The sequence below is a fragment of the Carex rostrata genome, chromosome 30 (genome assembly GCF_964058835.1).
Source record: "Carex rostrata chromosome 30, lpCarRost1.2, whole genome shotgun sequence".
Lineage (NCBI taxonomy): Eukaryota > Viridiplantae > Streptophyta > Magnoliopsida > Poales > Cyperaceae > Carex > Carex rostrata.
The window spans coordinates 3,956,399-3,973,878 of NC_135947.1; the positions used below are offsets into that span (position 1 = coordinate 3,956,399).

The 17,480-nt window shown below is 35.7% G+C and overlaps 2 protein-coding genes across 3 annotated transcripts; both read left to right on the top strand.

Annotated features, from left to right (window-relative positions):
* The first annotated feature begins 2,895 nt into the window (after window positions 1–2,895).
* DEG1 (DegP protease 1) lies at window positions 2,896–7,090 on the top strand. Its single transcript, XM_078295193.1, has 8 exons — window positions 2,896–3,523; window positions 3,610–3,732; window positions 4,246–4,417; window positions 4,926–4,963; window positions 5,066–5,264; window positions 5,784–5,936; window positions 6,230–6,364; window positions 6,783–7,090. The coding sequence occupies exons 1-8, from the start codon at window positions 3,120–3,122 to the stop codon at window positions 6,858–6,860; spliced, it is 1,302 nt and encodes a 433-aa protein (XP_078151319.1). The 5' UTR covers window positions 2,896–3,119; the 3' UTR covers window positions 6,861–7,090.
* Window positions 7,091–8,684: 1,594 nt separating this feature from the next.
* Window positions 8,685–14,616, top strand: LOC144546663 (beta-galactosidase). Of its 2 annotated transcripts, none has more exons than XM_078295196.1 (14): window positions 8,685–8,884; window positions 9,233–9,377; window positions 9,780–9,847; window positions 10,696–10,749; window positions 10,891–10,974; window positions 11,163–11,248; window positions 11,455–11,535; window positions 11,803–11,936; window positions 12,265–12,306; window positions 13,028–13,104; window positions 13,211–13,319; window positions 13,678–13,738; window positions 14,014–14,086; window positions 14,261–14,616. In XM_078295196.1, the coding sequence occupies exons 1-14, from the start codon at window positions 8,766–8,768 to the stop codon at window positions 14,427–14,429; spliced, it is 1,302 nt and encodes a 433-aa protein (XP_078151322.1). In that variant the 5' UTR covers window positions 8,685–8,765; the 3' UTR covers window positions 14,430–14,616. The 2 variants fall into 2 exon arrangements, with proteins under 2 accessions (XP_078151322.1, XP_078151321.1); XM_078295195.1 differs by having other exon boundaries at window positions 8,687–8,884; window positions 13,211–13,301; window positions 13,657–13,738.
* Window positions 14,617–17,480: the final 2,864 nt, after the last annotated feature.

A 17,480-nucleotide genomic window follows, 5' to 3' on the forward strand; every position in this document is an offset into this window, starting at 1 on the left:
GGTTCATCATTATTAATTATGCGGCCTTAGCACGCCGTTCCTGAAACCAGGCATTTAACTTGTAGAATGTGTCCTCTACAATTGCAGCCACAGGCAACATCCGGCTCTGCTTGAATACTGCATTCAGCGACTCGGACCCGTTGGTTGTCATAATTCCCCAACGCCAACCTCCATCACGGGATTGATATATTTTCTCGTATGCTAGATCTTCGTTGACATCTCGGGGATTATTTTTGCCCACCTTCATTAGGTAGAGATTTGCCTTTGGCATGCACTACACAAAAAATAAGGAAATAGAATAATGTAAGTAAACAATTGTACTAAAAAATCGTTTTCTTAAAGTACAATAGTATATGTAAACAATTGAAATACATGTACCTTTGCAAAACTGCTAGTCATCTCTACCACCCTTCTCGGTTTTTTCTTTCTGCAATTCCATCTAAATGTATCAGTAACCCACTTGTCACCCCCGGTTGCCTTGGAAAGGTTCTCCTAAACGTGTTGCATGCACAACCTGTGCACACACTGGCCAGTACGGGTTGACCAACCGTAATCTTCACGATCAAAAACATATTTTATTCCTTTGTGCTGGTCTGATATCACGCAGAAAAACTTCCCTTCCCCAATCACCCGTCTTCTTAAAAACTGCATAAAGAATCCCCAGTTCTCGCCGTCCTCTTTATGAACAATTGCAAATGCCAAAGGCAACAGCTGGTTCTCAGCATCATATGCGCATGCTATCAGTAGCCTCCCCTCGTAAAGGCCAGACATGAAGCATGCATCAATGCTGATAACGGGTCTGATGTATAGCACAGCCTGGATACAAGCACCGAAAGCCCATGCTATGCCCTAGAATTGTTGAGCTCCCTCTATTAGTACTCCGTCTTTATCAAAAAAAGGGCAATGCCATCGCTCATATACGGTGCCGACATTTGTACTTGCCATGGCCTGGAGCAATGGTGCCAGATAGCCATACTAATCCTTCCAACTACCGAATATCCTGCAGATAGCAAGTTCACGACCTCTCCACAGCCTGTTGTATTTTGGGATTACATATTTGTATTTGTGTCTGACGGTCATAGCCACCGCCTTGATGCTCATCGATGGATCCAACTTAATGTCCTCCTCAATTGCATCGGCAATTAGTGATGTCGTCAGCTGCGCATGGTCTGTCCTTGTGGACGCAGACTTGCATGTATGAGGTGGTTCACACTTCTTAATCATCCATGCTTCCCCTGAACCCACAGGGGTTGCAAAAAGGCGGAACTCGCAGCGCGAGTGAGTTTTACACAGCACAACTAACCTTGTTCGGTCCCTTTTGTGTAGTATACATTCCCAGTTGCCGTGAACATGAGTCTCATTTATTTTCTTTACAAGTTCGTCTATGTTGGTATAAACTTGCCCTGCGGCAAGTTCTTTATTGTATTCAACACGAGGATCGAAGAAACTAATGTCTGCCTCTTCGAAAGCTGTGGTGTCGTTGAATGTGGCGACCGGATGCTTACTTCCCCAACCTGTAATCGGGAATTTTTCTGCCCTGGATAAACCTGGTACATTTGCATCACCATCTAATAAGTCATCAGCTTCCCAAACCCCTTGGTATTCGTCCCCCGTTTCCATTTCCCTCTCTGGTATGGCATCAATAGCATCAACATCAATATCAATATCATTTCGATTAACGGGTACCGGTCCTGACTCTGGCATAGTTGGAAATCTAGGGATTATGGGTGTCTGTCTGGGTGGTGGTGGCAACTCTTCAGTATTTTCTGGGGAGTTGTGGTACCCCTGGTTGTCATAACCGGGGCTGTGGTACCTCTGGCTGTCATAAGGGGACTGCTGGTGATATCCCTGGTTGTCATAAGGGGATTGCTGGTGGTACTCCTGGTGGTCATAAGGGGAGTGCTGGTGGTACCCCTGGTTGTCATAATCCGAATTGTCATAACCTGAAGGTCCGGCCCTCGTTCGGGGAACCCTCTTCGAATATATGTCCATTACCGGGACCCCACAAGCTACAAATTGAGTATACACAACTCTCCACAAATTGGCATCTGTTATTGGAAACTTAACAAAGTAAGGTCTACCCCCCCCCCCCCCCGCGTGAGTTGTCAATCCGTGTAGCCAATTCTATTTCATACCTGTTGGGGTTTACAAATGTCTTTTCGTATATTAGCTGCTTCAGTTCCTCAAATGTGGTATTTTCATTAATCTCGAAGCCAAATGCAACTTCTTTCGTGTAATGCACGCCATCTTCATCCATTTCTAGCTTGCCGCCGACATACAGTGCAACTAACATCTCTTCTTTAACAAACTACATTTTAAAAACAAATTTACAAGTATTACATGACATAATAATGGGTACAGTAATAAATGACTAATTGAAAATAATTTAAAAAAAGTTTTAAAAAAATTACAATTTTGCTACAGTACGATACAGTAATTACAACAGTTAGATACAGTAAATGTACAGTGCGCTACAGTAATTACAACAGTCAGATACAGTAAATGTACAGTGTGCTACAGTAAATGTACAGTACGCTACAGTAACTACAACAGTCAAAATTAACTACAGTACTCCGTCTTTATCAATAGTAATGACTAATTATTATAATTAAAAACATACCTATTCACTCAGTTTCTTGCCTCGAGCGAAATTCTCAAATCGGGAAGTGATAGAGGCAGAAAACGAAGGGTTAAATCAGATTAAATATGGGGCGCCCGGCTGTGTGGCGCCTCACTTGTGCTATGGGCCGCCCTAGGGGCTGGGGAATTTTGGGCCGCCCTGGACCCAGGCGGTCAGGACATTTTAAAAAAAAAATGGAGAACAGAGACATTTTTAAAATTTTGATTTTTTTTTAGGGATATTAATAAAAATGACCGTTTTTAAATCAAGTCGTACATTAGTCACTGTACCAGTGAACCAGTCTACTGGAACTGTATACAAAATCCATATTACTAGAACTCTCCTGATCCCCACAAATCTTACTTGCACAAAAGAAAACAAATCAGCAGCAAGCATGCCATAAAACAACCCAAAATTTCTCCCCAATTTATCTCCACAACAAGTCAACAAACAAAAGCTACTCACTCATTAGACTAAACCAGCAGCTGTCCTTCCATCAATGGCTTCCACTTCCTCTTTTTCTCACCTCCTCTCTTCTCTCCTCTCCAAATCGCCCTTCTCACCTCGCCCCCGCTCTTATCCATCCCCCACTCCGTCCCCAAAACCTTCCCCCACTCCCTTGCCCCCGCTTTCCTTCCACATCACGTGCCCCAAATTCTCTCCAACCCTTCCTCCTCTTCTCCCGCCAAATCTCAGTTCTCTTCTCTCTTCCGCCTCCGGTCCTCTGTTCTTAACTATAGCCTCTCTATCTCTCTCCTTCTCTCTGTTTCTCGGCGAAGTGGGCCCCGCTTCGGCTTTTGTTGTGACCCCATCAAAAAAGCTTCAGTCTGACGAGCTCGCGACCGTTAAACTATTCCAAGTGAACACACCTTCTGTCGTGTATATAACTAACCTAGCCGCAAGGTGAGATCATTTTACCTTTTAATTCACAGTCTTAATTGTTGTTACAATTGATTTGAGCTTAATAAGAGAGAATTGAATTGAGATAGACAGGATTTGTTCACATTGGATGTGTTGGAGGTGCCTCAAGGATCGGGATCGGGATTTGTCTGGGATAAAGATGGCCACATCGTGACCAACTACCATGTAATTCGTGGAGCATCTGATCTGAGGTTAGACTTTCTATCGGGTATTTGAATTTCAGTACTGGAATTGGATACAGCTGGTATGATATTAGTGTAATATTATACTGGTTTTTGTGTTATCTGGCCATCTTAAGGTAATACATCAAACCCAATACCTACATTGTTACATATTGGATGGTTATATAGGATAATTTAAATTGTTTACTGTTGGTATTACATTCTTACTGCTGCCGAAACCACTCTCAATATAGTAAATTGCAATTTCCCTGTGAAACTACATGTAATTTTAAAATGTATGTGTAAGCCCACAAAATAGAAACATCATTCATCCAACGTCTCACTTTGCATGTCTACTGAGGAAGAAGAGGGTTTTTTAAGGTATTTTGAAGAAGGGATATGTTTAATCACCATTTATTATAGAAAAAAACACGAGGTCTCTATGTTTTGCAGGGTGTACAAAAATTTGAGGCTTTTCATGGGTGAAATCATACCTATGGAAAAATCTAGTATGACCTAATTGACTGGTTTACAACTAAACAGGGTAACACTTGCTGATCAATCGACTTTTGAAGCAAGAGTTGTGGGATTTGACCAGGATAAAGATGTGGCCGTACTAAGAATAGATGCACCAAAAGACAAGCTTAGACCATTGCCAATCGGAATCTCTGCTGATTTGTTGGTCGGCCAGAAAGTATTTGCCATTGGAAATCCTGTATGTACTTTCTTATCTGTTTGGCCTTTTGACTTTGCACACAGCCACCTTTTGTTCTATATGCTGTAAAACCATTTGATGTAGTTTTGCTTACTTGGCCTTTCAAATCAGCATAATTTAAAAATAAAATGACCATTTGAAATTGTCTTGTTTTGGAATTATTTACATGCAAATTAAATATATGAGTTTTATTGTTCATACAATTTTAAAGGTTGGGAAATTTTTAGGTATTGGCCCCCTAGCTTTATCTAAGAGTATGAATTGACTATGTTATCTTCTTTGATAGGATGACATAATAAATTATGAAACTTAAAACTGACAGTGCACTTTAATAGCAGGAACGTACTTGTTGAATTTCTCAGAGAACAGATTTTGCGTTTCATTTTAGTCATTGTTTTGGAGCATTTGTGATGTGCATCTCTGAGTATCTTATTATCTTTTTACAGTTTTACTTTTTAAGTAGTGGAGTACTTATTTAATGTAATGGTTCTTCATCATTCTTTTGCAGTTTGGTCTTGACCACACTTTGACCACGGGTGTTATCAGGTTGGCTCATTCACTCTTTTCATTATTATTTCTTTATATCAGACTGATACAACAAATGGAACAAATTACTAAATACAATTTGATATTGTCTTTCTTTCCCAGTGGCCTAAGGAGAGAAATCAGTTCAGCAGCCACAGGAAGGCCCATACAAGATGTCATACAGACAGATGCTGCAATTAACCCTGGTAACAGTGGGGGCCCACTTCTAGATAGTTCTGGAAACTTGATTGGAATAAACACCGCCATTTATTCCCCTTCTGGTGCTTCCTCCGGTGTTGGCTTCTCTATCCCAGTTGATACTGTAAGCCACTTTCTATGACATTTTAGTTTACTGGTTGGCGTATTGCTTGTATCCTTTGTTGCATTCTTGCTGGACTAAAATTTGGTGTGGTATCAGTCAGAGGCAGTACTACAAAATTTAGATAGGAGGGGTTGAAATGTGAAATGCATAATATGTGGTCACTGGGATTTGAACCCAAGTCTCCACAACCACTAAATGAAATTCTAACCACTAGGCTACAGCCTACAATCAAACAGTTAGCATTTCATGAGAGGGGCTGAACCATATAAGAAACATTAAGAAAAATGAAAGTTCAATTAAATTTCAATATACATTATTAAAAAAATTGAAATCATGGGGGTGGCTAAGCACCTCCAGGGCTATACCTAGATCCGCCTGGTAGCAGTGGAAGATAGCTTGTATAATACTAGGTTTTATACATGATTGTTGACTTTATTCTTGTCTGAACATGGAACACTTTAGGAGCTCAGAAACAAAGCGGCTTTTGGGGTTAAAATTATGCAACTGTTTTGGTGACAGGTAAGTGGCATAGTGGATCAGCTGGTGAGATTCGGCAAGGTAACCAGGCCTATTTTGGGAATCAAATTTGCACCAGATCAGTCGGTGGAACAGCTTGGTGTGAGTGGAGTTCTTGTTTTGGATGCTCCTCCAAATGGACCTGCCGGGAAAGCGGTAACTTATTTCAGAACATTACTGCTTTGCGCATATTTAAATTATGATATGCAACATTTTGTTATACTATACTTCTAAAATACAAAACACTTTTTGAGTGATGTGCAACATTTCTCTAAGTTGTCTGGTTATACATAATACTCTGTACTTCTAAAATACTTATCTTTTGTTATGTATACTTATTGATGCCAGTTAACTCTTCAAATTATGAATATATAGCTTGTTAATATTAAAGAAAACCCTAATATCTGATGCATCTTTTATCTATTACTTTGATTGTATTTAAATTTTAGGGACTCCTAGCGACAAAAAGAGATAATTATGGCAGATTAATATTGGGAGATATAATCACGGCAATTAATGGTAAAAAAGTGACAACTGGGAGTGATCTGTACAGAGTTTTGGACCAGTGTAAAGTTGGCGATGCGGTAAATTAATATTTATCCCAATTCAGTTTATATCTACTTGTTTATTTTAAGTTCGTAGGCAGTTTTGAAATTAAACAATTATTACCGCTTCAGTAGCTTATAAGGGCACAATTTTGGGTCCATCATTGTAAAATTTCCAAAATACCATGTTTACCCCTGCCCAAACAAAAATCATAACGATGAAAAAGAGACTTAAAAGTACCCGGTTTTTTGTGTGTGTCTAGACAGAAATGTGGAAGGAACTTTTATAATCGAAGTACTTTTGAAAAGTATCAGATCTGGATAGCTGTCAGTATCTCCTAGTCCCAGGTTTAAAAAGAGTGTATGCGAAAACCTGTTTACCAGTCTTTACAAAATATATTTGACCACTTTGAGGAGGCTAAATATGAAATTCGGCTAAATTTCCTGGTCATTACAGGTAACTGTTGAGGTCTTAAGGGGAGACCACAAGGAGAAAATCAATGTAGTTCTCGAGCCCAAACCTGATGAGTCATGATCATTTGATGCATTGTTATTATGCAATTGTATTGTTTTATTGTGTAATTCTTCTTGATGCAAATTTTTAATGTATCATGCACCTACATAATACGTTTGTGCAGATTTTTAGTTATTAGCATTAGCAGTCAGTATTAAGTTTGTATGATATGAACTTCTGTTGGAATTTTGGATGATTTTGTCATGAACGCATCTTAACAGATTCGCTAAATTTGAAATGTAACATAAGTTGTCAATTGAATCGTCATAAAGTCCTGTAAAGAGGCTACACCACTGCAGTTAATCAAAGTGTACATCCGGCGGCAAGATTTGATGTCTCTTAAATGTATGCAAGTAAATATTGAAAACAATTACCTTATTATTTAAGAAACTAACAGCAAATATTATTTAGATGAGTAAAATTGTGTTGTGCTTTACGAAAAAGTTACTTGTAAATAATATCTCAAGCTTGACGAAAGAAAAAGGAGATGGACTCTTAAAATTCATATCACCCAAGGTAACTCAAATTTTGAGTTTAAATTCGGACTATCCTATCTGGTTTGACAGTGCCGTGTTATCTCGAACTGAATTCATCTCGGGATAAAGTTCATCTCAGGCTGAATTGGTACAAAAATGTCGTGTTGATCGATTCTGATCATATGGTCCAACAATCCAAACTCAAAATTTGAGTTATCACTCTCTCTAGCGCTTAAGCTCACTGATAAAACCGATGTTTCACCTCATTTCAGTATATTTTTTTCATTAATGAATTTTTAATAAAAAGCCCGTTGAATTTGTTGTTTATAAATTATTGTTTTCCTCTGTAACGACTTAGATGAGTAGTAAACTAGTAATTTTGCTAGGAAGAAAAATAAAACGTCTGTTAATTTGTTGTTTATCATTTTCTTTGTAAATGGTAATGAAGTCCGAGGCGACTTGACTAGGGGTGGCAACGAATCGAACCGAATCGAACCGAACTTACTCTAGGTTTGAGTTTGGTTTGAATTAAATTCGAACCGAACCTGATTTGATTCGTTTCGAATCGAACTAATTGTGAACTACACATTTTTCGAATCGAACTCAAATCGAATCACGAACTAAATTATTTTTTAGCAGCCCTAGTTATACTGGTACTTTATACTTTAATTTTTTCTCACGGGACAAAATTCACATTGCTTCCTTTTACCAGTATGATGAGTGTTTTTAAGTTGAAAATTTGTTAATGAAAAAATACATCACAACAAATAATCGTAAAAAGATGATTAAGTACAAGAACTGAAATATGCAGTAAAACAAGTAATCGTACCTCGAGTGCTCACTCGATCAAACTCTCGATCGGACCATCTAATGAAATGAGAATTTGAAAAGTAGAGAAGGCGGAGGAGAGACGGTCGAAGAGAGAGGAGAGATAGCTGTCTAGGCTGGAGAGACAGTCAGTCGTTGAGAGCATCGACTAGGTTTTAGAGCGAGAGAGAGTGAGTTAGGGAGAGGCGGAGAGAGAACTAGCTTATTGAGATTTAAGAACGATAGAGTGTCGGCTAAGTTAAATTATGACTCTCTATCTTGGGTTTTAATTTCATCAGATAAATGAACGGTCGATGTTATTATGAGATTCGAACTATAAAAGTTTGCGAACCCATTTCAATCGAACTAGACTAAGTTTGAATTTGATTTGAATTAATTTCAAACTAAACCTGATTTGATTCGTTTCAATTCAAACCCATTTCAAATCAAATTAAATTCGAATCAAACCTGAATTGAATCACGAACTACGAATATTTTTGCCAGCCCTAGACTTGACATACGAAGAAACAAAATTACCGAGTTACCTTTGTTAAATCGAATATTTTCCGAACAAACCGATTGTGCACTCTCCGATCACCCCCCCCTCTCTCCTCCTCTCTCGCGCGCTCTCTCTCCGTAGACAATGGGGAATTTTATTGCGAAACATTTGATTGCGAAGTGGTACGAGCCGCCTCCACCGCCTCCGCCATTGGTTCTCGTTCCTCCTCTCTTCGACTTCCCTCCACTAGCAGCTCGCACCAGGTTCGTTCTCTATGTCGTTTTAGTTTCTATCATATCCTATTCAGTGTTAATGGCAAGACATAATTTAGGGCCAATTTGTACGAGCATGTAGTGTAACTGAGCTTTTTCGGAGGAAATAGTAGGAATGAGCATGGATATTTTAAATTTATACTTAAAGTTGGCAATACATTGTGTTTGTCATGATCTCTTTTTCCCTTTTTTTTATATGTTGATGATTTCATGCTTGTTTAGGTGCATTGTTTCAATTATTGAGGCTTAATTAAGCCTTAAACAAAGCACTCACTATAGTAAGTACTGAAATGCCATAATTGTCTAGTTTCTTGGGGAAATTATTTTGCAAATGTGCAGGATGGTGGTCCCCGCATATGATGTGCTTTTTGCAAAGCTCTCCTTGCGTTGTCTCTTTGAAGATTACTTCGAACCACAAAATCATCTTTTCACCAGGCTTATGCTAAAGCCACTCGACGATCCTCATGTTGATTTGGTTGCTGCTGTATCCTTCATTAGGATATTTTTTTGCTTCATTTGAGATTTGGTTTCTGCACTTGTAAAATGTCTAATTTTCATGACTGCTCCTACAAATTAGTAACATCTATAGATTTCTCTTTTCCCTAATTAATACAAAAGATGTCTATAGTGCACATCTTTTATCACTGTGTTTCTCTAATTATTATTTCAAGTATCTATAAGAATTCTTTGTAAGAAATTCTGTAATGCTTTCATTATTCTCATAAGAAGCTCATAATGCACAGTTATGACTTTCACACAAATTTTGTTGTTGATATAATTGCCCTTTAATTTTCTTTTTTTCTTTTTAAATTGATCTTATGTTTGCAAATTGAGATGGTTAAGGGTAAAGTTTTTCTTATATGCACCAGTTCTTAACTGGTATAAGTTCTCTGCCTCCCTTGATGAAAAATCTGGGACTGATATAGAAGGAAATGCCCTCTTTCGCTGGCAGATGTAAGTAATAATGTCTCTTTCATTTTTAGATTTGTCCAATCATTTCAACCTTGATTTTTCTTTATTTCAATGGAGCCTATCCTGTTAGTTAAATTTTAGTGCTGACTTGGAAGTACATTTGGGCGATGATTTGGCTATGATGGACCTATAAATGACATTAAATTTCCCAAATGGAACCTATCGTCCTATTACTTTATTACATGAGCATCTCTTGAGCCTAAAAACATTGCTGTAATTTTGGGTTTTTTCTCTCTCTCTTTACTTAAGTAATTGACACCGTTCTCAAACAAAGTGCAATTAACAACGTTATTGGGACTAATAGCTAATAGAACACGAGTCGATTTGGAGAAATTAAAATTGGCATTTTTTATGATAATTGATAATTAGATTAGTGACAGGGGTGATAAGATAGCAAATGCCAGGTGTACCTCTTCTATCTTCTTTAGTTTTGTTTTTGTTTTTGTTTTGTGTAGTCTGTGGAAAGTGGGAAAGGAAGAGAGGTGTCCACCATTTTCTCTAACTTATTTATATTTATTGATAATTAGGATTTACCACCCAACACATCTTTAGAACTCTTCAATGATCATTCAGTGAAAACTGATAGAAGGGCTCCAAGGAACAAAAACAAAAGACTAGAATGTCAATTGGACCAAAAGAGAAAAAAATGAAGGGGACCAATTGAACCAAATGCATAAATTCAGGATTACATTCAATACTTTTCTCTAAATTAGTCTGGACCCAGGCTAATTAAACTGTCAGTGACATACTTGGGCTTAAGGTGTGCTTATTTTATTTTTAAATTATTTTTCAGATTAATGTTTGATTAAGTAATTTTATTTCATTTGCAGGGATTTAGATGATCCGCATACCTTTGTTGATTTCCAAGTTTCCACTTCAGAACCGTAAGAATAATTAAACCTCTTTTGTTATTGAAGCACATGTTCTGTAAAATTGTTGATCAATGTGATAATAAAATGCATGGAAGCGTCGATCTACTCTTTACATTCTACTTTTACATAAATATTCTCTTTTATGTTTTTTAGGAAATGTCAGTTGAGGTCGTGTGCATATCATCCAAAATACCGACTTGGAGCATTTGGTGTTTTTCCCTTGCTCATGCAGAAAAGGTTTTATTTTGATCTCTCAACATAGATTAGGCTAAGTATTCATTTTTAGTTCTTACTACTGCAAAAATCAGTTCTTTACTTTTTCTGTTTTCTTTGCTTTTTCTTGTGGTTCCTTCGAATTTTGGGGTTTTAATATTTCCTGAGAAGTATATCATTCTATTTCCACTAAATAGGGGTTGTGAATGCAGAGTAAATTCTGAAGATTATGGTGTAACAGGTCTGCGATATGGTTCGGATAATTTATCCATTGGAACTTCCTTTATGCCTTTTCCTGGTAGAGATATAAACTCTTTTTATTTTGAATAAACTAATTCAATTTTATTGGGTTTGACTGTTTCAATGTTCAGCTTAACCAATAAATCAAAATCCATTGTCTCGGAAAAAGTAATGGGTCACTAATAAGAAAATTAGTGTCTCCGTCCTGATCAATATATATGATCTGAATTTACTATATTATTCATTTTCATATATACATTGCAGTATCTGGTGAGAGACCAATTTCGGGATGGATAGTTGCCCGGAAGGGAAACCTAACTGCAGGAGTGCAGTACAAGCCTCCATGTGAGATTTACATAATTTTTTTTTTGTGGTTCATTATTAAGTCTCCTTGTTTTTTTTCTAAAAAATAAATATATTTACTCAGTACTTTTGCAATGTGGCCTCTCAAACTTCTGTATAAATGTGATAAAATTTGATTAAATCGATTTCCGTATTATTTGGAAAGTTGCTGAACCAATCTATTTATGATACATTAAACCATTTTTCGAGTTACATTATAAACTTTTGACCTCTGACCCTTTTATATTTTTTATTTTAACCATTGATTAGTTGAGCAGAAGCAAAGTGTTATTGACTTAATGGACATGAAGAATTGGAGCTGTGCAGTTGGTTATGGTGTGGGCTCTACCAGCCCCCTTTCTCCCTCTTTCAACTTCGCCCTTGAGCTTGCTCGCAACTCACTGGTTTGATCTTCTCTGCGACTTTTAGAATGCTCTCACGATTCCAATATATACATTGCCCAACCATCTTTGATCTTTCATCACTCTTCCAACCATCACCTTCTAGTAGTATTTAGTATATTGCCCAATTACTTGTATTTCAGTCTTGATTTTGTCATCATTCATTCAGAGAACTCAAAACAAAACAAATGAATGTTATAAAATAGAAAACTGGACAAACGGCAAACAGCATCTGTACCATTGAATGCATTACTTGTGCTCATTTTTTATTGTTTATGTTCCTTATTTAGTATCAAATATGTTAATGTCTTTACTGTCTTTTGCTTGACAGTTGATTGCATCCTTTTATCAGCATATAGTTGTCCAACGAAGGGTAATGTTCTCTTTCTATTAGTTATTTCCCCTGCCTTTACACCTTTTGTACTGTTTATTACTTTTCCTTTCTATATTTTTCATGTACAAAAGAATGGTTGAAATCTAACTGCATTTTAGGTAACACAATAAAAAAATTGTCACAATTTTGGATGTATTAACAAGATAGATTCAGCATATTACTCCCAACATCTTAGTGTACTCGTAAATATTATTTAGAAGTTCTCATATTTAAACCTGATCTGACCAATTGCTTTAGTGGGTTGCTTAATAGACTCAATGAAATTTTTACATTTACCTTCCTACCAATAAATAATGCCTTTTTCTAATGTACAAACTACATTCAGGAAAAGGTTTGAAATTAAATAATTATTTTTTTAAAAAAAAAAAATTGAAATTATCTTGAAAACACGAACTTCTTTAGCATATGTTTTTGAATTCATAGGTAAACATTTGGGAATTTGGTTGTTTCTCATTTGTTTTAGCCCTTCAAAGCCTGGCTCTTTTTGCAATATATTGCACAACACAGGGACTAGGATACAATTGAAGGTGCATGATGTTATTAGCTTGATATAATTGAATGTTGGGTGTAATTTGCAAAAGAACCTGTGCATTGTCTAGTTCTTTTCTCAATTTTGGATGTACTTTTGCCCTGAACTCTTGAGGATGTTTCACAATTTGTTAATTTAAAAAAGTTCTTTTAATTTTCATGCAAAAAGCAGGTGAAAAATCCATTTGAGGTTGATCAAGTTGTGGGAATAACCAATTACATAGATGTTGGATTGGAGCTGGCAACCAGGTACCTCTTTGATTTTGTAGTGATAATTGAATACACGTGGAGTGTAGCTGCATGAAGAGTTATGTCCCTTATCTTTTTCTTTACTTAATTTAAAAAAAAATTCAAGGGTTGACAAAGCATCACTGGATGAGAGTACCAACAGATCCGTGTTCCAGTTAGCCGCCAGCTGGCAAGCTAATAAGAACTTCCTAATCAAGGTAAGATTTCTTGTGTGGGTATGTCTATACTCCATACCAAGTTTTATCAGTCATATTGGTTTTTATGGCAATTGTGTAATTAGGTCAGAATATTCCTCATCATTTTTAACTATCTTTTACTGTAGTAACCAAGCTAAATTTAGCCTGATTTTGGCTTAATTTGCCCTCAGTACTGCAATTACACCTCCATTAAGCCTCAAACAGTCCATATATGCGATGAAGTGTGGATACTATTCAATACTTTAGGAAACAGGTAACGGTGGCAAAGTGGTTTGGTTCACAATTATATATGATTGTATGAGACCTCACTAATTTTCGGTCTCTTTCTCTCTCCCTCTCACCAACCATCATGTAGGGAAAATTGGGTGCTGCAAAGTCTTCTCTTTCGGTGGCACTCAAATCTTGGTGGAAACCTTCTTTTACTTTCAGTGTTACGGGTAAAATTCCTGACTTTCTTTATATTCATGCAATCCCTTGAGATCTCAATATATACAAATATACTTGAGCTACATACAGTCAAATTTTAGTCTGAGTGGATTTGGACTTACAAAAGTTGAGCTAATTGAAGACCGAGAATTAGAATAAGCTGTAGTTAAAAGATTGACAGGTTGCAAATAACTTTCTCAATTTACTAAAAAGTGGTGCATGAATATCACATTGTTAGTTAAAGCTGATATTTACTTCCTTATTTTCCTGAATTTTGCCCCTGCAGCTACAAATGATCATGCCACCAGATCAACATCGTTTGGATTTGGATTCCGCATTGAGGATCTTAGACAGCCTAGGTCTTTCTCACACCCTCTCTTTCAATTCATGCTTTATTATGTGTGTGCATATATTACAAGTGTCTCAGGCATTTTGATAAAAGCATTGCCATATATTTCTCAGAATTCCTCGTGAAATAAATGATCTGAAATAAAACTAATGAAATTCATCTGCCTATAATAAACCATTTTCAGTTACCAAAGGGCAGATCCAAATTATGTAATGCTGACACCAAGCAAAGAGCACCTCGCTGAGGGAGTTTTGAAGGATCTTGGAAAGAGACCAATGTTCCAGTCTGAGGTTGACTCTGGTAACTATGACCACTTGCCTCGTGAACTCAAGCCTATAGGAAAGATCTTCTAACTAACCCAGGAATGATAGCAACGAGTCTTTGCCAAAGACAATAGGATGGTGCTTTTTTTTTTTTTTTTTTTTTTTTTCTGAGTGTATCAATAAGTAATAGGCTTACATCTGGGATTTGGAGGAATCGAGTTTCTTGTTCAATCATCCTTGGATGTATCAATTTTTGTAGTGCTTATTGACGGTGTCATGAAGAGACGTAAGCTCGAGTTTCTCATCAAAAAATGCTAAGAGCTTGCTTATCTTTGTTTATCGAATATTTGCAGTTATAAAATTTATGGAATCGTAAGACTTGTCAATTGACCAATGTCACCCTTTTTTTAACACGAGATCGCAAGCCGGGTAGAGATGGGAAAAAGAAAGAAATAACTTTGCTGACAATTATTTATATAACTGCCGAACAACAAATTCTCAGGTACATGTACGGTAGGCTTGTTTCGAGTTCTAGATCTGGTCCTCGGGACAAATATTTTAAGCTTGGCTCCCCCGGCCCACTTAACTTTTATTATCGGGCCTAAAATTAAGGTCATGCTTGTCGTGTTCTATTTTCGACTAAGTTGGGATCGGTTCGCTTGGACTCTCAAAACAGCGGTTTCGGATAAGAACGGACCACAAATGAATAAACAAATAAACTCAAAAACATTGAGCTGTTAATTTTATAATTCTTTTTGCAAGTTTTTAATATTGTAATTGAAGGAGGCTCAAATATCCTATTGCTTCATGTTCTAATTGTACTCTAATATTTTTATCTTTAATTTTAAAGTCAAAACAGAAGATCTGAACTGCTTAACACGATATACACGTTAAAATATGACTATAAAAAATAGGTACAAAATTACTATTTTTAAAAAATTGTAGACCATCTAAAAATAATGATTTTGTATCTACTTTAAAAATAGTGAAAAGTTTCCAAGAAATATAAAATTTGGTCTCTAATTATATTTTAACGTGGATATCATATTGAGCAGTTTGGATCATCTGTTTGAACTTTAAAATTAAAAATAAAGATGTTGAATTACGATTTGAGTATGAAGCAATGTGGCACTTGAACTTTTGTAATTGTATTTCGTAATTTTATTTGAATATGACTGCTCTGTGTAGGGGTGACAAAAAAATTCGTAGTTCGTGATTCGATTTGAGTTTGATTTGAGTTTAGTTCGATTCGAAATTAGTTCGTTTTGAAACAAATTAAACCAGTTCGGTTCGAATCTTATTCAAATCAAATTCAAACTGGATATAATTCGTTTGAAATTGATTCGTGAACTATTTAGGTTCGAATCTCAAATAATACAACTAATGAATTCAACCATTAATCTTTAATAATGCAGGAACCAAACTTATATCATAGCTCAAAATTGTTAATATAATGATAACTTATAATAGGAAAATGTTTTAGTAGCATAAACAAATTAACAATGGAATAAGTTCCATTTGACTAGGTCAATGCTGTGATTTTAATTAACCCAGCAGCGTAAAAGGTAAGAAAATCTTGAACTGGCCCATAATCCATTAGTGTGAATTCATGAAAGGTAAAAGGAAACCGTGTGAATTTTGTTCCGCGAGAAGAAAACTAATGCATAAACTACTGGTATAACTAGTTAGGGCTTAAAAAAAAATTGTAGTTCGTAATTCGACTGACTTCGATTCGAAAAATGTATAGTTTGCAATTAATTCGATTTGAAACAAATAAAACCAAGTTCGATTCGAATCTTATTCAAACTTAAACTCAAACTAGGGTAAATTCGATTCGGTTTGATTCGTTGCCACCCCTAGCTGTGTGCACTCAAACATCGTTTTCCTGGTCATTAATAGATGGATTTGTTTAGAATATAATTTCTTCTCTAAAATTATTATATAATTTGAGTGCATCTTTCATTCCAATTTCAAATTATAGGTAATAATTTGATTTGTAATTTGAGAAATACATGATAATATCATAAATATAAAGATTTCAAAATGTTATGTTGGCAACAGCCAAATATATTAGTTCTTATTTTCTCATTTATCTCATAAATTAATTTCTGACAGGGAATACTTTTTTATTTTTGAACGCTAAAAACAATAAAATTAGTCTTTGAAATTAATTTTAATTATTTTAATACTAATTTCAATCTTATTTCACGGATGTAGATGTCATTAGGGTGTTCATCGGTTCGGTTTGGTTGAAACCGAACTGAATTAGACAAATCAAAGTTATAATTCGATTTTAAAAATAGAACCGAACCGAACCGAACCGATTTTGCATTGCAACCGAACTGAACCGAATTGAAGTTTTATTATGTTTGTTCGGTTCAAACCGAAATATATTAAATTTTCTGTTTAAAGCAATTGATTTATAATAAACCGAAGTATATTAAGAAATAAATCGGGTTATTAAGAAATAAATTGGGATATTAATAAATAAATCGAAGTATTTAAAGCAATTGATTAAGAAAGAAATCGGGGTATTAAGAAATAAGCTGGGATGGTCCAGACCAAATTCATAATATATAAATGTTTGATCGGTTCGGTTATTTTGATTTTGAAAATTTTCAAACTGAATCGAACCAAAGTTATAATTCGGTTCTAAAAAACAAACCGAACCGAACCGTTTAATCCAAACTAATTTGGTTCGGTTCAAAACCGATTAAACTGGACCCAATGAACACCCCTAGATGTCATGCAAATTGTTAGTTTACTTAAATGAGGATGGTTCAGATGCCTCCATTTTTTTAAAACTTTAATAACTCAAAATTTAGAACTTAAAAGTCAAAATAAAACCGTAAGATGTGATCTATGCTTTTTTTTTTCTCTATGTGCTTATAAAAAATTATGACATTTCAATTTTGTTTTTATGTAAATCAATAAGTTGACAAATCAATGTCTATAAATTATTCACATTACTTTGTTTTTTACAAGCTCTTGATGACAACCAAAATAAAATTGAAATGTTATAATTCTTTTACACATGCATAGATAAAATGATATATATCATATCTAACGGTTTTATTTTGACTTTTAAGTTAAGTTTAAAAAATAGAGACACAATGCAGTCACAAAAATTTGAGGCATTTG